This window comes from Gallinula chloropus (assembly GCF_964237585.1).
Source record: "Gallinula chloropus genome assembly, chromosome: 9".
In the NCBI taxonomy this organism is placed as follows: domain Eukaryota; kingdom Metazoa; phylum Chordata; class Aves; order Gruiformes; family Rallidae; genus Gallinula; species Gallinula chloropus.
The window spans coordinates 11,639,887-11,656,206 of NC_140094.1; the positions used below are offsets into that span (position 1 = coordinate 11,639,887).

A 16,320-nucleotide genomic window follows, 5' to 3' on the forward strand; every position below is an offset into this window, starting at 1 on the left:
TGTATACTTAGTTTTCTACACTGTGCAGCATCTGGGCATCTTCCAGATGAAAGGTCAGCACAGAGCAGTTTCAGTACCATGCCAGACTGCACCATGTGCTTTTTGCTAGAGGGCACATGCAAATCCATGCTTGAAGAACAGTTCCATGCTACACTGAACAACCCACAGCAGAGTACAAAGGTTTATTTTACAAGGAGGGTTATTAGATCATGCATATAATTGTGGCCCAGAGCTGTCACTGGAACTAAACTAGCAAGGATATTCATGGAGAAATGCAAAGCTTTACCTGTACTGCCCGGAGGAGCCCTTGCACTGTGTCGATGGGCAGGAAAGACAAGTTGTCAAAGGTCTCTGTGACTTTGGAGGATGATGTCTGAAGCACGAGGGGAGCAGACACCACAATACTGGACAGCAAGTCTGGAAAATAAAATTGACAAAACGAGCAGGGGCTGCCAAGAGGCCAGAAAAGTCTGAGCAAAAGACATCTACAGAGCTAACAGTTACAGAATGGTCCCTTCCAACTCAATCCCTTCTATGAATCTATGAAAATCTGAGCTCTGCTGCAAGCATGGAGCATGACAGGCTCACAGCCCGGCTGCAGGGCCTCACCCCAGCAGAGGGCACTGAGGTGTAAGGGAAGAGGTTGCAGCACAGGCAGCCCGGGTGACTCCCAAGCACCTGTCCATGGATGCGGAGGAAGGCAAAGCTTAAGAACATGTAACAAGCTACTGACTGATGGATACAAACTTCCTGTGCGTCAGCTGTTCCATGGCAACTGCCTGCAAATGTGTTTTCACCTGTGATGAATACAAAGCAATCTGATGCATCAGACCCCTCAGTAAGAGGGGAAGGAACAATTGATTTTCTTGGCTTCTGGTCACTTCAGCAAGAACTTGCTCTCAGAAGCCAGATTCTGAGTGGCCACAGAGCAGGACACATTCCTTTCCTGTTACCTATGAAGTGGCTGACAGGAGATGCTGCTTTTGTGAGTACTCTGTTCAGGACCTGCTCAAGAATATCACTTCTGATGGGCTCATGAACCTGAAATGAGAAAGAACAATAAATAAAATTTAAAAAAAAACCTACATAAAGTTAAGATATTCCTGTACTTCAGAGTCCAGGCATTGTGCAGTACAAAGCAAATCCAGATGTGACAGGTAAGCTGGGACTGGTTGCCACAAGTTCCCATTCAGCTAGATTCACCCCAGCCCAATCCAAACCAGAACAACAGAGACACACAGGGTACACTTGGAACATAATGGGTCAAATCATCTGCGGGATGCCAGAGTCCTGATCACTTGAACGAAGATGCTGGTTTCAATCCCACCTCTGACAGATTTTCTTTGTACCTCTGGATTTCTGCACTTTCTCTGCAGTTTCTTGGAAACTGTAATAGGGATTACACAACTATCATGGAGGTTGGAACAGATTAGGGTTAGGTCTTTATGAGGATGGCCTCTTCCAGCTGGACCGGAGCAAACAGGAGATTAAATCTAGCACTGTTTGTAAAACACTCATGATGGATACAACAGGCCATTTATCAAGAGAGAATAAGAACAGAGTTCCCTCCCCACCAAAACAACAAACCCTTTCCAAATCATACACTACCTTGAAAGTTTCCAGCAGGATACTCGCTCCCAGTCTGCAGGCCTGTTGGGCTGGCATTTTTGAAAGGCCATAACCAGTATCAGCAGCTTTTCCTCCAAAGGGCTTTTTGGGTTCATAGGATTCCATTAGGCTGAAGCCAAGATCCACCAGGCCTTGAGTAACGTGGTCCCAGCCAAATGCACTGAGGAAAACATTAAACAGGAAAGAAACAATTTAATCACATAAAAGGTTTAGATTAGAGCAGTTTCAAGTAAAATCTTCTGCAGCCATTCCAGGGTCCAAAGCAGCAGTGAGATGCTTGATCACTCCAGGGAAGATGATGTCCCTCACAGTCCCATGACTGTCTTTAGGCTGAGGGACAGGTGCTCAGCTCAACACCTCCTGCAGTCCTGGTTTTCCAACCATCAGACTTCCTTTGCCATCCAAAGGTTTTCCTGCTGGGGAGAGTGGTGTGCACTCAGGTCTGATCTGAACCTGACAGTAAGCTACAGTCAGGAGGCACAAATATCCTACTGGTCCTGACATCTTCCAGACAGAATAGAAACGCCTCACATCAAACTAAGGGACAACTGGTGACAGATCACAGGCCTATCCCACAGGATGATTAAAGAACTAACCACGTGGGGGAAGAAAACAGTGAACCTGTCACTCATCTCTTGATCAGAACACAAACTACAGTTGGCAGCATGACTCACACCGTCAGCTGCTTTACCAGTAAGAAACAGATAAGAGTCCTGATCACTTCAGTGCTCTGTACCATCAGATGCTGAAAGTTGCAGTGGAGGGGGCAGATTAATACAGCTGCACTTCAGTTTTTAATTCCTCAACATGAAACAGTGATAAAACCTTTGGATTTTACACTGCTTGCTTCCAGCACCAGCTGTATTTAGCGCCTAGAACATTCTAGCCAGGCTGAAACTCTCCCCCCTCCCAAAGCCCATTAAGCCTCCTGCAGCACGTGGCAACAACTCACCTATTTTTCACCACTTCCAGAATTACAGCAGTTACATCATACTGTTGAGGGAACAAATCTTGCAGGAACTTGGAGGCCTGAAGGAACTGCAGGTCCTTGCAGCTTCTTGTGATTGATGTTTTCAAGAAATCAAATATCTGGAACATAAAATCATTGAGTGTGAGGAAATGATCTTTGAAATGGGACCTGTATAGTCTTGGGTACGTTCCAGTACGAGTACCAGCCAGAGCACAAGTTTCAGTACAGCCTGCCAAAAATCTTAATTCACTTCTTTCTCAGGACAAATACTCCAACCTCATTAAGTGCCTCAAGGAGGGTAACTTGCTGCCAGATGCACTTCAGGTGGCCACCACAGAGCCAAAGCATTTAAGAAAAAAAAATAAAAGTAAAAGAGACAACCTTGCTTTTCTTCCTATCCTACAATACCAGCCCACAGGAACCCTAACTCTGGAAACTTCTGATAGTTCTCTGGGGTCTTTTATAGTGTTCAGTAAAACACAGTGTACCAATGGTCTAACTGCTTCCACACAAGGATCCTGAAACCATGTTAAGCCTGAATCTGATGGGACTATGACCTAACCACGTTTCCTTTCCTTTACAAGGAGTGGCACCCACATGCCCATGGAAGTTCTCAATAGGTGTGATACAGCCACATACCTGCTCTTGCAGTCTGTGTTTTACTGCAACCGACAGCAAGAGAGCCACGCTGAAGGGACACAGGGCTCTACCAGGGTCCTTCTGTTGCTCAGTCTAGAAAACAGCAAGCAACAGTCAGAAAGCTTTGACTCTCTTCAACTGTAGAGTCCCACAGTTATGGGAAGCTATCAGGCCTATACCACGCTGCTGTTGTGGAGCTGAAAGGGACACGTCTCTTCAAACATGTCACAGCACTTGCTAAAGCAGACATGACTGCAATAACTGGTTATCTTTAGAAGGGATTTAAGTTGGTTTTTAAAACCCTGCTTCAACACCTTCAACAACAGTGCTGGTTCCACCTTTGTTGTACCTTTAGATGTCTGATGAGTTCCTCAGCGAGGTCCTGATCCAAATTGATAACAGAAACGATGTGGAGAATAACGGTACCTTCCACGTGGCGGAGCTGGTCCAGGGGCACTGTGGCTACCTCAAGGTCCACTGATCTGTAGGATTCATCAGAAAAGCCATCCAATAGCAGAGATATTCTCTTATGAAACCTTGCACAAGGTTTGGCAGTTCAAAATGAAGGAGCCCTGCGCAGGGGCAGGGTGACTACAAATACCCAGGTGGTAAAGAAATGGGGTAACAGAGCAAGCACGTACTGTGGAACACTCTGCTCTTCCTTTTGTCTCTTATCCAACTGATTGAAAAAACTGATGATTCCTTCTAACACAGTCTTCTTACTGCCCTGCAAGTCAAGACATTATATTAGGGCACTTCAGGGTCTGCAGCACCTCAGAGAACTACACTGCCACACCAAGTACATGTATCATGGTACTCTTCTTTTCCCTTCATAAATCACTGAAGTGGGGGAGGACTCCCCAGATGAAGTGACTCTGGTTCAGTCTGTACATTTCTTTTTACTGTGCTTATTGAAGACTTGAGAGAAGCTGAAGCTCTCAGATTTATTATTTTTTTAATAAAGTTGTTATTAATTAGAAAGGATCCTTTATGTTACAACCAATTAGGGATCCTTTCAATCTCCTAACATTAAATCTAACATTACATTTTGACCAGAGGATCCAAACAACCTCCTATAACACACATGTAATTTGTCTTTGACTGGATCATTTTGGCATTGAATTGGTCACAAATGAAACAAGCAATAGAGCTGGATCATTGTGTCAAAGGGCAGAGGTGTCATTGGCAGCCTCTGTTGGCAGGAAGAGCACCAGACATTTCCAGTACAAGTCAGGCTACAACCCTGACAACAGTCATACTGCACGAGCTATTGTTATAGTGTGCAGACCACAGAGAGTGAGCAAAACCACACTTAAGAACACCTGAAAAAACAACCCTCTCTGCTGGCTGCTCACCCCTTCTTTCCCAAAGGTTTCCTTCCTTCCCCACAAGGAAGATGAAGATTGTATCTTCCTCTGAGCATTTAGCTTCTTCAGGGTAGAGGGAGTTAGAAAAAAACACAACCTACTGACATCCTGCTGTGCCCTGCTCCCCACAGCAGTTTGGGAACAATCAGAATCCTCTCCAAAATCCAGACTATAGCTCAGTCTGTACATTATTTTTTCTTGTGTTACATACCTAGGTGTAGGCAAGTTCCCATGAGCTTTTACCTTTGCAGAAAGCAGCAGCAGCTGATAGACCAGAGGGGGAATTTCCTGCAGGTCTAATTTGGAGAACATCCTAAGGACCTTTTCCACCACAAACTGCAGCTCGTCTCCCGATAGTGGAATATCCCTGTGGAATCAAAGATGCAGTCTAATAATTTTCTCTGATTTCCTTCAGAATCCCACAGCAGATTCAACTTCTAACTAGGCAAAGGGTCCTAATGGACAAGCAGGGCTCTCAAAGTCCCTCAAAACCCTTCCACTGTCACAGCTCACCCTGACTTTTGGTGCTTAGATCTCCTCCACATTATGCCTGTATTGTTAATTTGCCAAGGTTCACTCACACATGCAATGAAAACCACGATACCATGCCCAGCCTTTGGGACACGCCTGCCCAGCTGTGTTTTGTATCCAAATGGATCTGATCCAGATGTTCACCAATGACCCATGGGGCTGGGCCTGCAATGGTCATACCTCCTATTTGTAATTGCCCCATGCTACATGTGAAATAGGACATGGACAGGATGACAGCACCAGAAAGTGTTGAAGTTGAAGGGAAAAAGAATTACCTGAACATGTTGGCAAGATGTATTACACTCCGAGGATCCCACCTGGTAAAACAAAAGTATGTCCAAAAAATGGAAAGCAAGCAGAATTGTTGCTTATCCCTCAATTATTCAATGTCACCATGTCCTTGTTGTGTTCTGATATTAAGATTAGAAGGCAGATTTCCACCCTCACCACCCAGACTTCTAATGGTCCTGAATTGGCCCAGCCCTCACAATAACAAAAAACACCAAGAAAGGAACAAAACCAAGCACTTCCTGAGACCAGTTCATGCAGTGCTAATACAAGAACTGGGAGCAGGGTGTTCCCTTGCCTTCCCAGCCAGAGAAGCCACTGTCACAGAGAGCACAGATCAAAGGATGATAGAACAGGGTGCAGACAGTACCAACCAGCTCATCACAATGTCTTTTTCAAAGCACAATGTGCAGCACACTGCTTTGCCATGTTACTAAGGGCTGGAGGAGATGTACATACTTGCTGGAGCAGAGCGTATTTATCAGCTGCTTCTTAAACTCTTCCCCATTCAGTTCACCTGAAAAAGCAAAAGTCTTTTAGGGGCGAATTCCAGAGGAGAGGAGGACAGGCTGTGGGGGAAGGAGCTGGGAGTGGTTACCTTTCCCATATGCCAGGCTCTCCTTCGAACTGGCCAATGCAGTGAGAACAGTGGAAAACAGCTCCAGGGATTTCCCATTGGACAGGCTGCCGCCTTTTATCACATCAACAAAGAGGGTGGCAAGTTCAGCCAAGGCATGGCCTGGCAGCTGGCGAGCCTGGGAGCAGACACAGCCACATGAGAGAGCCCGAGGCAGTGCACAGGAGAATTCCACATCTATGTGTGTCCAAAATGTCACCAAAACCCAACAAAGGGCAACATTTCTTACAGTGAGACACTGCAATGTTGTCCTGAAAGGGAAATTCATCCCCAAGATCTCTAATTTGTACTGTCTTTTATAGATCAGAGCAGTAAATCACAGCATGCTCAGAGTTTCAAGTCTAAGTCTAAACACCCAAAGATATTCACATCTACACACACAGCAAATTCCAACACCAGGTTAGTCCAAGCTGGATCCATGGAAAGGACACAACTCATTTCCCTCAGTGGCCTAACAAAGAATCCCAATCGACACATGAAATGATACCCAGCAGCAGACCCCAGGAAAGCCAGCCTGAATGAGCTTCTACCTCCAGCATCAGCAGTCCTATGATTTCAGACGCCTTGCTCAACTGCAGGTCCCCTGATTCCACTAGTGGGATGCAATGCTTGTAAACCTGAAGCCTCCTGAGAACACCGCTTTGCTGGGAACAAGGGGAGCCTTATAATGAGAAAACAAAAGAAAACAAATAAAGAATGGGGAAAACCCTCCATATTTAAGTAACAACATGTTGCTAAACCACAGGAAATTAGCAGGGCTAAACTGTCACCTGACTGCAACTCTCTATTATATCTACCTGACAAAACAGATTAAAAAAACAGCACAGGAAATGAGACTCTCTTGGATAAAACAGCTGTCATCACACCCTGTGGTTTGCTCAACCTGTTGCTGGAGATCTGGAAGTGTCAGAAAGTTGAGAAGAATCATTGGCAATTAACTTCCATCGGGCCAAGCTCATTTCTGCTCCAAGGGACGTAAGAGCTGCCAGAGCCAAGGCTCGGTTACAACAGCTGGCTTGCCAGTAGGTTAGCCCGGTTTCCTGTATCTCTTTCTGGGTGTCCCCTTTCCCTGTGACAAGCCCCGACTAGTTGTTTCTTCCCCAGAACGACACTCCCTGACTCTGCCGGCCGCTTCACCCGGACAGGCCGCAACCCACCGGCTCGGGGGCACCCAGCAGGGCTGGGGCCAGGGCCCCCCCCCTCTCCCCACCCAGCTCCCGGAGCGCGGCTCAGACACCACCCACCTCTGAAGATCCCTCTCAGCAAAGCTGCCGTCTCCCTGCCCTTCAGGGCCTGCCTCGTCACCACGTCGCCCAGCTGCAAAGAGAAGGAGAGGCTGCGAGCCGCCCTTCACCCGCGGCTTCCCCGGGAGCAGCCGCCGGCCAGGGCCCCGCGGCTCTGCCTCCCCTCCCCTCTGCTGCCCGCGGGGCCCCCGCGCACCTCGCTCTCCCCCAGGCTCTGCAGGGCTTCCTGCAGCCGCTCGGGAGGCTCCTCGGCCGCCAGCGCCAGGATGCGCTGAGCCATGGTGCCGCGGGGACGCCCGGCCGGGGACCCGCTGCCGCCGGGCGCCTCTCCCCGGGCTCGGCTCCAGCGCCCCGAAATTCCCGCCCGGAAGTGCCGGCCCGTCACCCGGGCAACAGCTCCCGCCCCCGAGCGCTCATTTCCCATCCCCGCCACAGCCCCCTCGCGGGTCTCCGCGGGTTCGAGTCCCGCGGGGTGCGGGCAGCGCGGGGCGGGGGGGGGGTAGTGAGGGTGGTGTAGGGAAATGTGGGGTGTAGGGTGCTGCGGGACGCGGGGAGGCGTGGGGCGCACACACACGGGGTGCGGGGAGGCGCAGAGTGCGGGTACGTGGGGTGCCAAGTGGTGTGGGGTGCGGGCATTGGGGATGCAGGTGGCACGTGGGATGCAGGCGGCACGTGGGATGCAGGCAGCACGTGGGGTGGGCAGCCAGGGCACAGATGGGTCTCTTGCCACAAAGTGCCCATTCCGGGCCACCCCACAGCAGCAGCACCCGCCCCTCGTAAGCGCCACCCACGTGGGGCACAGATCTCTTGGAGTAAACCCCTTAATTCCGGGGAGCACGAGGGGCGGCCTTGGGCGCACGAGGAAATTTAGCCCGCCTTTAAGCAGCGGGATTTAGGTGGAGAATCCGGTGCCAGCAGAACGTGGGAGCTTTCGCAAGCCCCGTGCTCGCGGGGAGGAGCTGACGCTGCTGGGTGAGGGGGAGTGGGTTCACCCAGGGCCAGTGGCCACTGGCAGGGAGATAACCAGACCTGGCTGAGAGATCCCCTGAGGGCTCCAGCCACAGCACCTTGGGGTGGGCACCCCTCAGGGCTGCCACCGTTCCTGAGCACACACTTGGAGATGCCAGGAGTTGCGCATGGGTCTGCAAAACTATTTCATCTGTCATGAGCTTCATGGCCAGGATGCCCGGGTAGCACAAGTCCCCTCTGCCACCCCCATACGGGGCTGTTGGGTCTGTTTGGGAGCCCTCGTGCTGATGATGCCCCCCCATCATCCATCATCTTGCTCTCTGGGCCTCAGGCAAAGGTCCAATGAGCTCTAGCAGGGAGCTGAGCCTTGCTAATGCTGGCATGGGAGGGGGATTGGGAGGTCCTGGGTCTCCCATGAATAGCAGCGCGTGGTGTCCCAGCCACAGTGGCAGCACTCAGGGTCTTGGCACAGGTCAGAGTTTTCCTTCCATGCTCCCCCCGCCCTTCCTCTGGAGTCTCGTGCCTTCCTCCTTCTCCCTCCCTCCCTCCCAGCAGGGTTTCAGCTGCACTTGCAGGGCAGCCCCATGGAAACCAAATCCGTAAATCCTGGTGGCATTACAAAACATGCCTTGTGTAAGCCCCTTCAGTCCTGCTCCAGTGCTTAGCCCGGCCCCACCACCTCCCCAAAACTCCCACCACCATGAGAGCCCATCAGAGCTCCACTCCTGGGCCTGGCGAAAGGGCTGTCTGTGCACAGCCTCTTCCACACTATGTCCTCACCCAACTCCCGCAACCCTGGGCCCAAAGACAGTTAAGACTGCAAGGGTTCCCCTGCTCCACATGGCTTTGGCTGGGATGCAGATGCCCCAGAAAGCCCAGATGCCTGCAAAAGTCCCCCTGCACCCACACGCAGGCTCAGTGCAATCCCTGCCGCAACCTGGGACTCCCCTCCCTCACGGGTCCCTGGCGTCACCCCAAGGGTGGACTTGGTTCCAGTTCCCAAAGCTCCCAGCAGGCAACCATCACTCGAGGGCACCACAAAAAGAAGCCGTCTGCTCATGCGTTTTCATTTTAGAAGCTGAAAGGGGCCCTGTCTGGGTGCTGGTCCTCATCAAGGAGGAGTTGGAGAGCCCAGCACAGGACCAGCCCCAGGAGCACCCTCTCTCTGCCATGGTCCCTGCAACCAGACCCTGCCTGCGTGGCCAAATTCACAGCAGGACCTTGCCAAGCATTTCAGGGCAGAAGCTGGGGAAGAGACCTGTCCCATTCACCCCTGGGATCGGGCCAGGATGGCAGGCTGCCCATCGCCTCCCCTGCCCCTGCCCCGTGCTAATGAGCAAGTTACACAATGAGAAGCTTTTATACTTCATTAATCGGGTCCGGCATCCCAGCCCGCCCTTCCACGCACGCTCTGGCTGGCCAGCGGAACCCCGACTCCCTCCTTCCCTCTCCTCAGCTGCCTTTTGTAAGGTTTCAATGGGGTTTCTTGCCTGGGTTGTGCTGATTTAATTACAAAGCTGCAGTGAGTTGATGCCTTGTGACGGTCTAATCCCAACCCGGTGACTCTACAAAGCTTTCGCCCGGCTTCCTTCCCGCTCCACTCTGGCCTTGCCACCTGTGTGTCCATCTCTGCCCCCTGCTCCGACACTCTGAGGAAAGCTTTTCCTTTCCCTGGTGAGTACCCAGGACTTTTTCCATCCGAAAGAACTTTGCTTTGGAGATGTTAATCCAGTCCTCCCTTAACCTGGCACCTCCAAGGCTGGGGTTGCTTTCAGCTCCTGGAAAAAAGGGGATACTCATCCCTTCCCTGGGAGCTGGCAGGGAAAAGGATGCCCCTGGGAAGTGGTTGAACTGGAGCCAAGCATTCCTCACACAGCCTGGCAGGGGTGAGGTGGGGCACTGGAAGGAGGATGAAGGCAGATTTCCTCTTCCTCTTGTATGGGAATAAGTTGTTTCACCTGTTGCTGTTGTCTGCAGCATCAGAAAAATGCTGAGGGGTTTGGGGTCCAACCTTGCAGCTGGGGATGGGCTCTGGGCTGAAGCAGTGGGCTCAAGGGTTTGGGAAAGCTTTGGGGATAAGGGGGTAGTAGAAATAAAAGACGAGAAAAGCCTAAGCCAGTTGCCCACCTGGCTGGAGCTGGGGTCTCTGCCTGTATGAAGGTGGTTAGAGATGAAATGGCACTGGGGGAGCTCATGGGGTTGGGGGTCCCCATGAGATGCCCCAACTACCAGTGGAAAGGCAGACCTGGAATAAAAGGATAAAAGTGTCAGACAACCGATACCCACATTTTTAAGCTGTGTTTGCAAGCACCCCTGGTGTTTCCCAAAGCTGCTCAGCCTCTGGCTGGCAGGCAGGGACGTGGGCAGCATGTGATGGAGATGAGGAGGGTTGAGGTGTCCTTGCCTGAGCAAGACAGGCAGAGTATGGGGTACAGGAGGGCTGCAGAGGCTGTCAGGATCCCCACCACCTCTGATTCCTCCTTCCTTCTCCCAGTGACCTGCGGCTGACAGAGGACAACATGTCTGCAGTTGTGAGTACCGTCCCCACACTGCCCTGTCCCCCAGGCTCTGAGCATCCCCTCCTGCAGCACTGGGATGGGGTGCACCCTGCACACCCCACATGCCCCCCGCTCTCAGCCCACAGCAGGGAGCTGGGTGACAATCAGCCTGTCCCCATCTCTTTGCATCCCCTTGGGTGCAGGCGTGGAGGCTCTGCCCATCTCCATAGCCCCCCATCCCAGGGGACCCAGAGCGGGGCAGTGAGCTGGGGGGGGCTGCTTGGGTAGACCCCCACATGCTCTCCTTGCCCCCAGACGGGCACCTTCCGCATCGTCTCGGAGGAGGAGCAGGCCCTGCGCACCAAGCTGGAGCGCCTCACCACTAAGGACCACGGCCCCGTCTTTGGGAGGTGTGAGAAGATCCCCCCACACACCCTGCAGAAGGTGAGGGCGGCCGTGGGGAGCGGGGGGCAGGCACAGCCTGAGGCATCTACTCCTTCTTGGGGTACCTGCTCCTTCTCGGGGTCCAGACAAGACCCTCAACTGGCTCTCGCGTTAGGGGTGGGATGTGCTTCCACCAAAGGGTCGCAGAGAGGGGACCTGGGTGATGCTGCCCTCCCCGTGCTAGGACGCTGCAAGGAGCATCACTGCACCCCTCCAGCTTTTGGGTGCCTAAATGAGCCCTGGGCTGTTTCGGGGTGCATGGAGGGGGGTCATTGCTGAGATGGGTCCTCTCCTTGCTCCCCCTCACCCCCCCCCCAGGCGAAGGATGAGCTGAACGAGACGGAGGAGCAGCGGGAGGCGGCGGTGAAGGCTCTGCGGGAGCTGGTGCAGGAGCGGGCAGGTGGCGAGGAGGTGTGCAAGGCGGTGGCTGAGAAGGTGCAGGGGAAGGACGACTCCTTCTTCCTCCGCTTCATCCGCGCCCGCAAGTTTGACGTCCACAGGGCCTACGACCTGCTGAAAGGTGGGGAGGGGTCCCAGGCTGTGACACCAGGAAAGGACAGGGATATCCAACCCCCTGGTAGCTCTTAGCCTCAAGCTGGAGCCTCCCAGTCCCTTGGTCTGGGTCAGAAAAGGAGGACGCTGGCATGGGAAGGAGATGAGGAGAGAGGATAAATAGAAAAAGACAAGGCTGGAGGTTCGGGATGGAGAAGGAAATAAATAAGGGTGGTGCCACAAAGCCAGGACATTCCCATTCCTTCCTAATTTACCAGAATGAAATGGAAAACCCCATGCATTGGGCAGTGGCAGACTGTTTCCTTTGTGCAGCCAACCCCATCAGGTTGGGGTGCAGTCCCTCATGCTCTGCACAGGTCCTGCACCCCCCCCGCAACACCTTTGCAAGGAGTCAGTCCTGCACTCATCCCAATACTCCTGTGCGTGGTGTTCTGGGACCCCTCAAGGGCTGGGGGCATGCTGGGGGGCTCATGGCACCCCCTCCTTGCACCAAGAGTGACCCATAGGGATGGAAGGGGAGCGGAAGGGCAGCCTGGGGGGGGATGGCTGCTGGTGAGGACCTGTCTGGCTCTGTCTCCACTCTTCTTTGTGTCGGCCTGGGGGATAATGAGTTGTAATTATCTGCACTGGCTCCCAGACGAGCTGTTTTGTTCACCCGCATTTTCCCAGGATGAGATTCCTTATTTCATGCTGTGGGGTGCCAAGGGAGGGGAGCTGGGGGATGTCACCCAAACGAGAAGGAAAGGGAGAAGGAAAGTTAGGGGGGAAATCACTTCATCTGCTCATTGAGGTGCTGGAGGGGAGGCAGGCGTGGGGAGAGTAACCCGAGTGCGATGGAGGAGACTAGACCTGCATGGGCTCTGGGCACAGCCCATCCACGGCGCTCAGGAGAGGGAACGGCACCTCACCATCGCCTGCCTGCCCTGGCCGGGTGAGCAGCCGATGTCCTCCCCGATTCCTGCCTCTCCCCAGGCTACGTGAACTTCCGCCAGCAGTACCCCGAGCTCTTCGACAACCTGACCCCCGAGGCCGTGCGCAGCACCATCGAAGCCGGCTACCCCGGCATCCTGGCCAGCAGAGACAAGTACGGCCGCGTGGTGATGCTCTTCAACATCGAGAACTGGGATTACGAGGAGATTACCTTCGATGAGGTCAGCACAGCTCACAGTCCCTGGAGCAGGTCCCACTCCTGGGCTCATCCTGCTCACACACCTGAGCACAGCATCCCTTACACACACGTATGCAGGTGTCTGCACACAGCCTCCAGCCTCCCAGGCTGAAGCCAATCTGAAGCCCTTTGAATTTATCCTTCCAGTGATCCTAGGAGAGCATGGTCCACCCTAAAGCGCTCCTCTTCCTTCTCTCTGAGGTGGTACAGGATCCTGACCAGATTTAGGGTGTGCATCCCCCAGCCCAGGTAACGCAGGGTGAAGAAAGCTACTGTGTCATTAAATCAAGGTGCTTTAGAAAAGAGGGACCCACAGGACAGAGGAAGAAACTGAGACACAGGGCATGGAAAGGGTTTCTTGGCAAAGAGCTCTCCAGGCATGTAACTCGTGTTCTCCCAGCTCCATTCTCTGCTCAGCTCTGAATGTGGTGCCAAGACTTCACTGATCCAGATTTGAGGTGCACCCACCTTGCAAGGGGAACACGGTGGTTGTTCAGCATCCCTCCAAACACCCACCCTACTCTGAAGTCCCGGGGTGGCTGTGACAAGCAGGCTAGAGTCAAGCAGACCCTGGATCACTCCCCACGGGACTCTTCCTGGGAACCTTCTGGGGTCTGTGGGAGTTAAGGCCTAATACCAGACCTGCTGTCTCTTTCCCATCAGATCCTTCGTGCCTATTGTGTTATCCTGGAGAAGCTGCTGGAAAACGAAGAGACCCAGATCAATGGGTTCTGCATAATCGAGAACTTCAAGGGCTTCACCATGCAGCAGGCGTCAGGGATCAAACCCTCTGAGCTCAAGAAGATGGTGGACATGCTGCAGGTGAGATGGCAGAGTCTGCACCCAGCAGGGAGAGGGTGGATCCTGGGGAAGCAGAGAGCTCAGGGAAGCGTGAAGGCAGGTCTATAACAGGGTTTGCAGTTTCCACCACACTGACACCGGAAGAAAATAGGGCTGTTGCCCATCACATCCTTTCCTTGCCAGCTGTTTGGTTTAGTCCTGTAAGACAGATCCTATTTTCCCAGCCCCACTCCCTGCCCTCTCAAGAACATAACTAGATGCAGTACCACCACTCCTTGCAGCATTCTACTCCATAGTCTGGAGGCTTTTCCTCACCACCTTCTCAGCCCCAGACTGGTCCAAGCTGGACAGAGACTCAGCCACTCCAGGATTTCTGCCCTTGGACTAGAAACCGAGGACACTTGGCTCTCCCCAGGGAAGGAGGACAGCAGAGATGTGGTCCTTCTCATGGAATGGGGGCAATGATCCACTGGGAAGCTCTTCAGCTTCCCTGATGCTCCAAGGGCTAGGATGGCTGATCCGCTGGATCAGAGCAGAAAAGGAGCCATCAAAGAGAGAAGGGGAGATAGAGGGAAGGAGAGCCATGGTGGTGCCTGGGTATCCAATTCTGCTGGGCTCTGGGTGGTCAGCACCATCTGTAACCATCTATGTCTGCGTTTGGGATCCTAGGACTCCTTCCCAGCACGGTTCAAGGCCGTCCACTTCATCCACCAGCCTTGGTACTTCACCACCACCTACAACGTGGTCAAACCATTCCTGAAGAGCAAACTGCTGGAGAGGGTGAGTGTGGGAAAGGGACCCAGAGACAGAGGCACGTCCCTGGGTGAAACAGAGCGTCCGGGAAGAGTGGCTCCAGTCCTCTGCTGAGGTTCACCCCCATCTCCCTCCAGGTCTTTGTGCACGGGGAGGAGCTCGAGTCCTTCTACCAGGAGATAGACGCTGACATCTTGCCCGCAGACTTTGGTGGCAACCTGCCCAAGTATGACGGCAAAGCAACTGCAGAGCAGCTCTTCGGGCCCCGCATCGAGGCTGAAGACACGGCTCTCTAAACCGGGAGCCGCTCCCCCTCCCTGTGAGACAGGAGCAGAGGTGGCCCTCTAACCCCAGCCACCTCCTTACCGTAGCTTTCCTTGAATGACTGCTCCTGATGAGGCACTCTGGGCGTGTTGCTCCACGGCTCTCCCTCCCCTCCCCAAAGCTGGCAGCAGGCTGCCCAGCAGCCCTGTCCCTCCCGGAGCCAGCTGAGAAAGGAGGACACCAGCCCCCTCCTGCAGCACATCCTGGAGCTGGGGTGGGGGGGGATGAGGGGAGCGTCTGCTCTGGGAAGGGAGGGCTGCAGCAAGGGAGAAATAAAGTGTTTCACAGCAGAGCTCTGCGGTCCCTTGTGACGTATGGCAAGGAACAGGGGTGCAGGTTTTTGGGCACAGGTGCTGGCTGCGCTACTGGTTCTAAGGAGTCCAGGAGTGTCAGTGTTTGGGGCAGAGACCCCTGTCCCCCTTTTATTGATTGCTCTTTGGCCAGGGGCCAAGGAACTACCTGACTCCATTCAGCCCAGAAGGAGCCCCAGCCCTGCCCAAGCAAGGACCCCCAATTGTTAGTCATCTGCTGGAACCGGGAAAGAGAAAGCAGCCCAAAAGAGGCACACAAGACCCCAAACGGGCCCCTGCAGAGCTGGCTCTGTCCACCTCAGGCAGGGAGGAGGAACAGAGGCTGCAGCAGCCACTCTGAGTAGAATACAGATTTTAAACACAGGACAGTGAGAGACAAGCAGAATGTACCTTCCTCAGTCTTTCAAAAGCCTCAGCACAGCTGTTTCTGCTAGTGCTGCACTGAGAGAGGGAGCTCAGTCAGGGAAGCCCCAGCAAAAACCACCACGGAGGACAGAGAAAGGTCCTCAGCTGGCCAACGAGCTGTGCCTTATGCTAATGCTAATTAGCCCTTGCTAACATGGAGACAGCAGGAGCCCAGGTGGGGAAAAGCAAGGCTGAAGTGGCTGTCTCAGTGAAGGTGGTCTGTTCTGGGACATGAACCAGGCATCTCCTCCAAGGAGCTGATGAGATGCTTCTTTCCAACCCCTTTTCTCCTCCCTGGGGAGCTCAGAGAGGAGCACTGGCTTCTACCCAGCTTACCTTCTCTGTCAACCTGGTCCTGCAACGTGCCCTGTTGTTCCCCCCCCACCAGCTCTGCTGCAATACACGGGCGCCTTTCATCAGCCAGACCCCCACCCGAAGCCGGGCGAGGTGCAGGGTGCTGACAAGAGCTGCATTCAGCAGGGCACTGGCTCAGGCTCAAACCAAACAGAACGCTGGCTCCAAAGCTGTGGGGAGGAGGGGGCCTGTCTGGGCAGAGGCAGCTGGGGCTGTATCTGCTTCACCCAGCCTCAGCAGCAAGTCCCAGCCCCAGGCTGTGCTGACCTCATGTGAGAGCCCAGAGGGAGGCAGCAGGGCACCTCTCCACTGTGTTTGGCTCCTTACTGCTTGCAGGGCTCTGCAGGGCTTATGAGCATCTAGAGTTGCCCCAAGGAAACCATGTGTGACCATCCTACAACCATCCAGCTGGTACAGACACAACAGCATAGCTTGCTTAGGAGACAGAGCAAGTGCAGCTCACTTATAGAAAGAG

At 53.5% G+C, this 16,320-nt stretch overlaps 2 protein-coding genes across 2 annotated transcripts in view; one reads left to right on the plus strand and one right to left on the minus strand.

Annotated features, from left to right (window-relative positions):
• The window catches only part of FANCI (FA complementation group I), a gene marked incomplete at its 5' end in the record, with an annotated part of 23,829 nt that extends 16,244 nt beyond the window's left edge, over positions 1-7,585 (minus strand). Inside the window, 14 exons of the mRNA XM_084268084.1 lie at positions 287-417; positions 954-1,041; positions 1,609-1,789; positions 2,582-2,718; positions 3,239-3,331; positions 3,588-3,720; positions 3,880-3,965; positions 4,849-4,972; positions 5,412-5,453; positions 5,884-5,941; positions 6,023-6,179; positions 6,592-6,722; positions 7,306-7,378; positions 7,502-7,585. Coding sequence (XP_084124210.1) covers positions 287-417; positions 954-1,041; positions 1,609-1,789; positions 2,582-2,718; positions 3,239-3,331; positions 3,588-3,720; positions 3,880-3,965; positions 4,849-4,972; positions 5,412-5,453; positions 5,884-5,941; positions 6,023-6,179; positions 6,592-6,722; positions 7,306-7,378; positions 7,502-7,585 — 1,518 coding nt within the window. The remainder of the gene's footprint in view (positions 1-286; positions 418-953; positions 1,042-1,608; positions 1,790-2,581; positions 2,719-3,238; positions 3,332-3,587; positions 3,721-3,879; positions 3,966-4,848; positions 4,973-5,411; positions 5,454-5,883; positions 5,942-6,022; positions 6,180-6,591; positions 6,723-7,305; positions 7,379-7,501) is intronic.
• Positions 7,584-14,747, plus strand: RLBP1 (retinaldehyde binding protein 1; the record flags this gene model as incomplete). Its single annotated transcript, XM_084267941.1, has 8 exons — positions 7,584-7,777; positions 10,769-10,805; positions 11,088-11,216; positions 11,535-11,736; positions 12,702-12,880; positions 13,561-13,719; positions 14,368-14,478; positions 14,589-14,747. 8 exons carry the CDS (start codon positions 7,584-7,586, stop codon positions 14,745-14,747), a joined length of 1,170 nt encoding a protein of 389 aa, XP_084124067.1.
• Between the last annotated feature and the right edge of the window lie 1,573 nt (positions 14,748-16,320).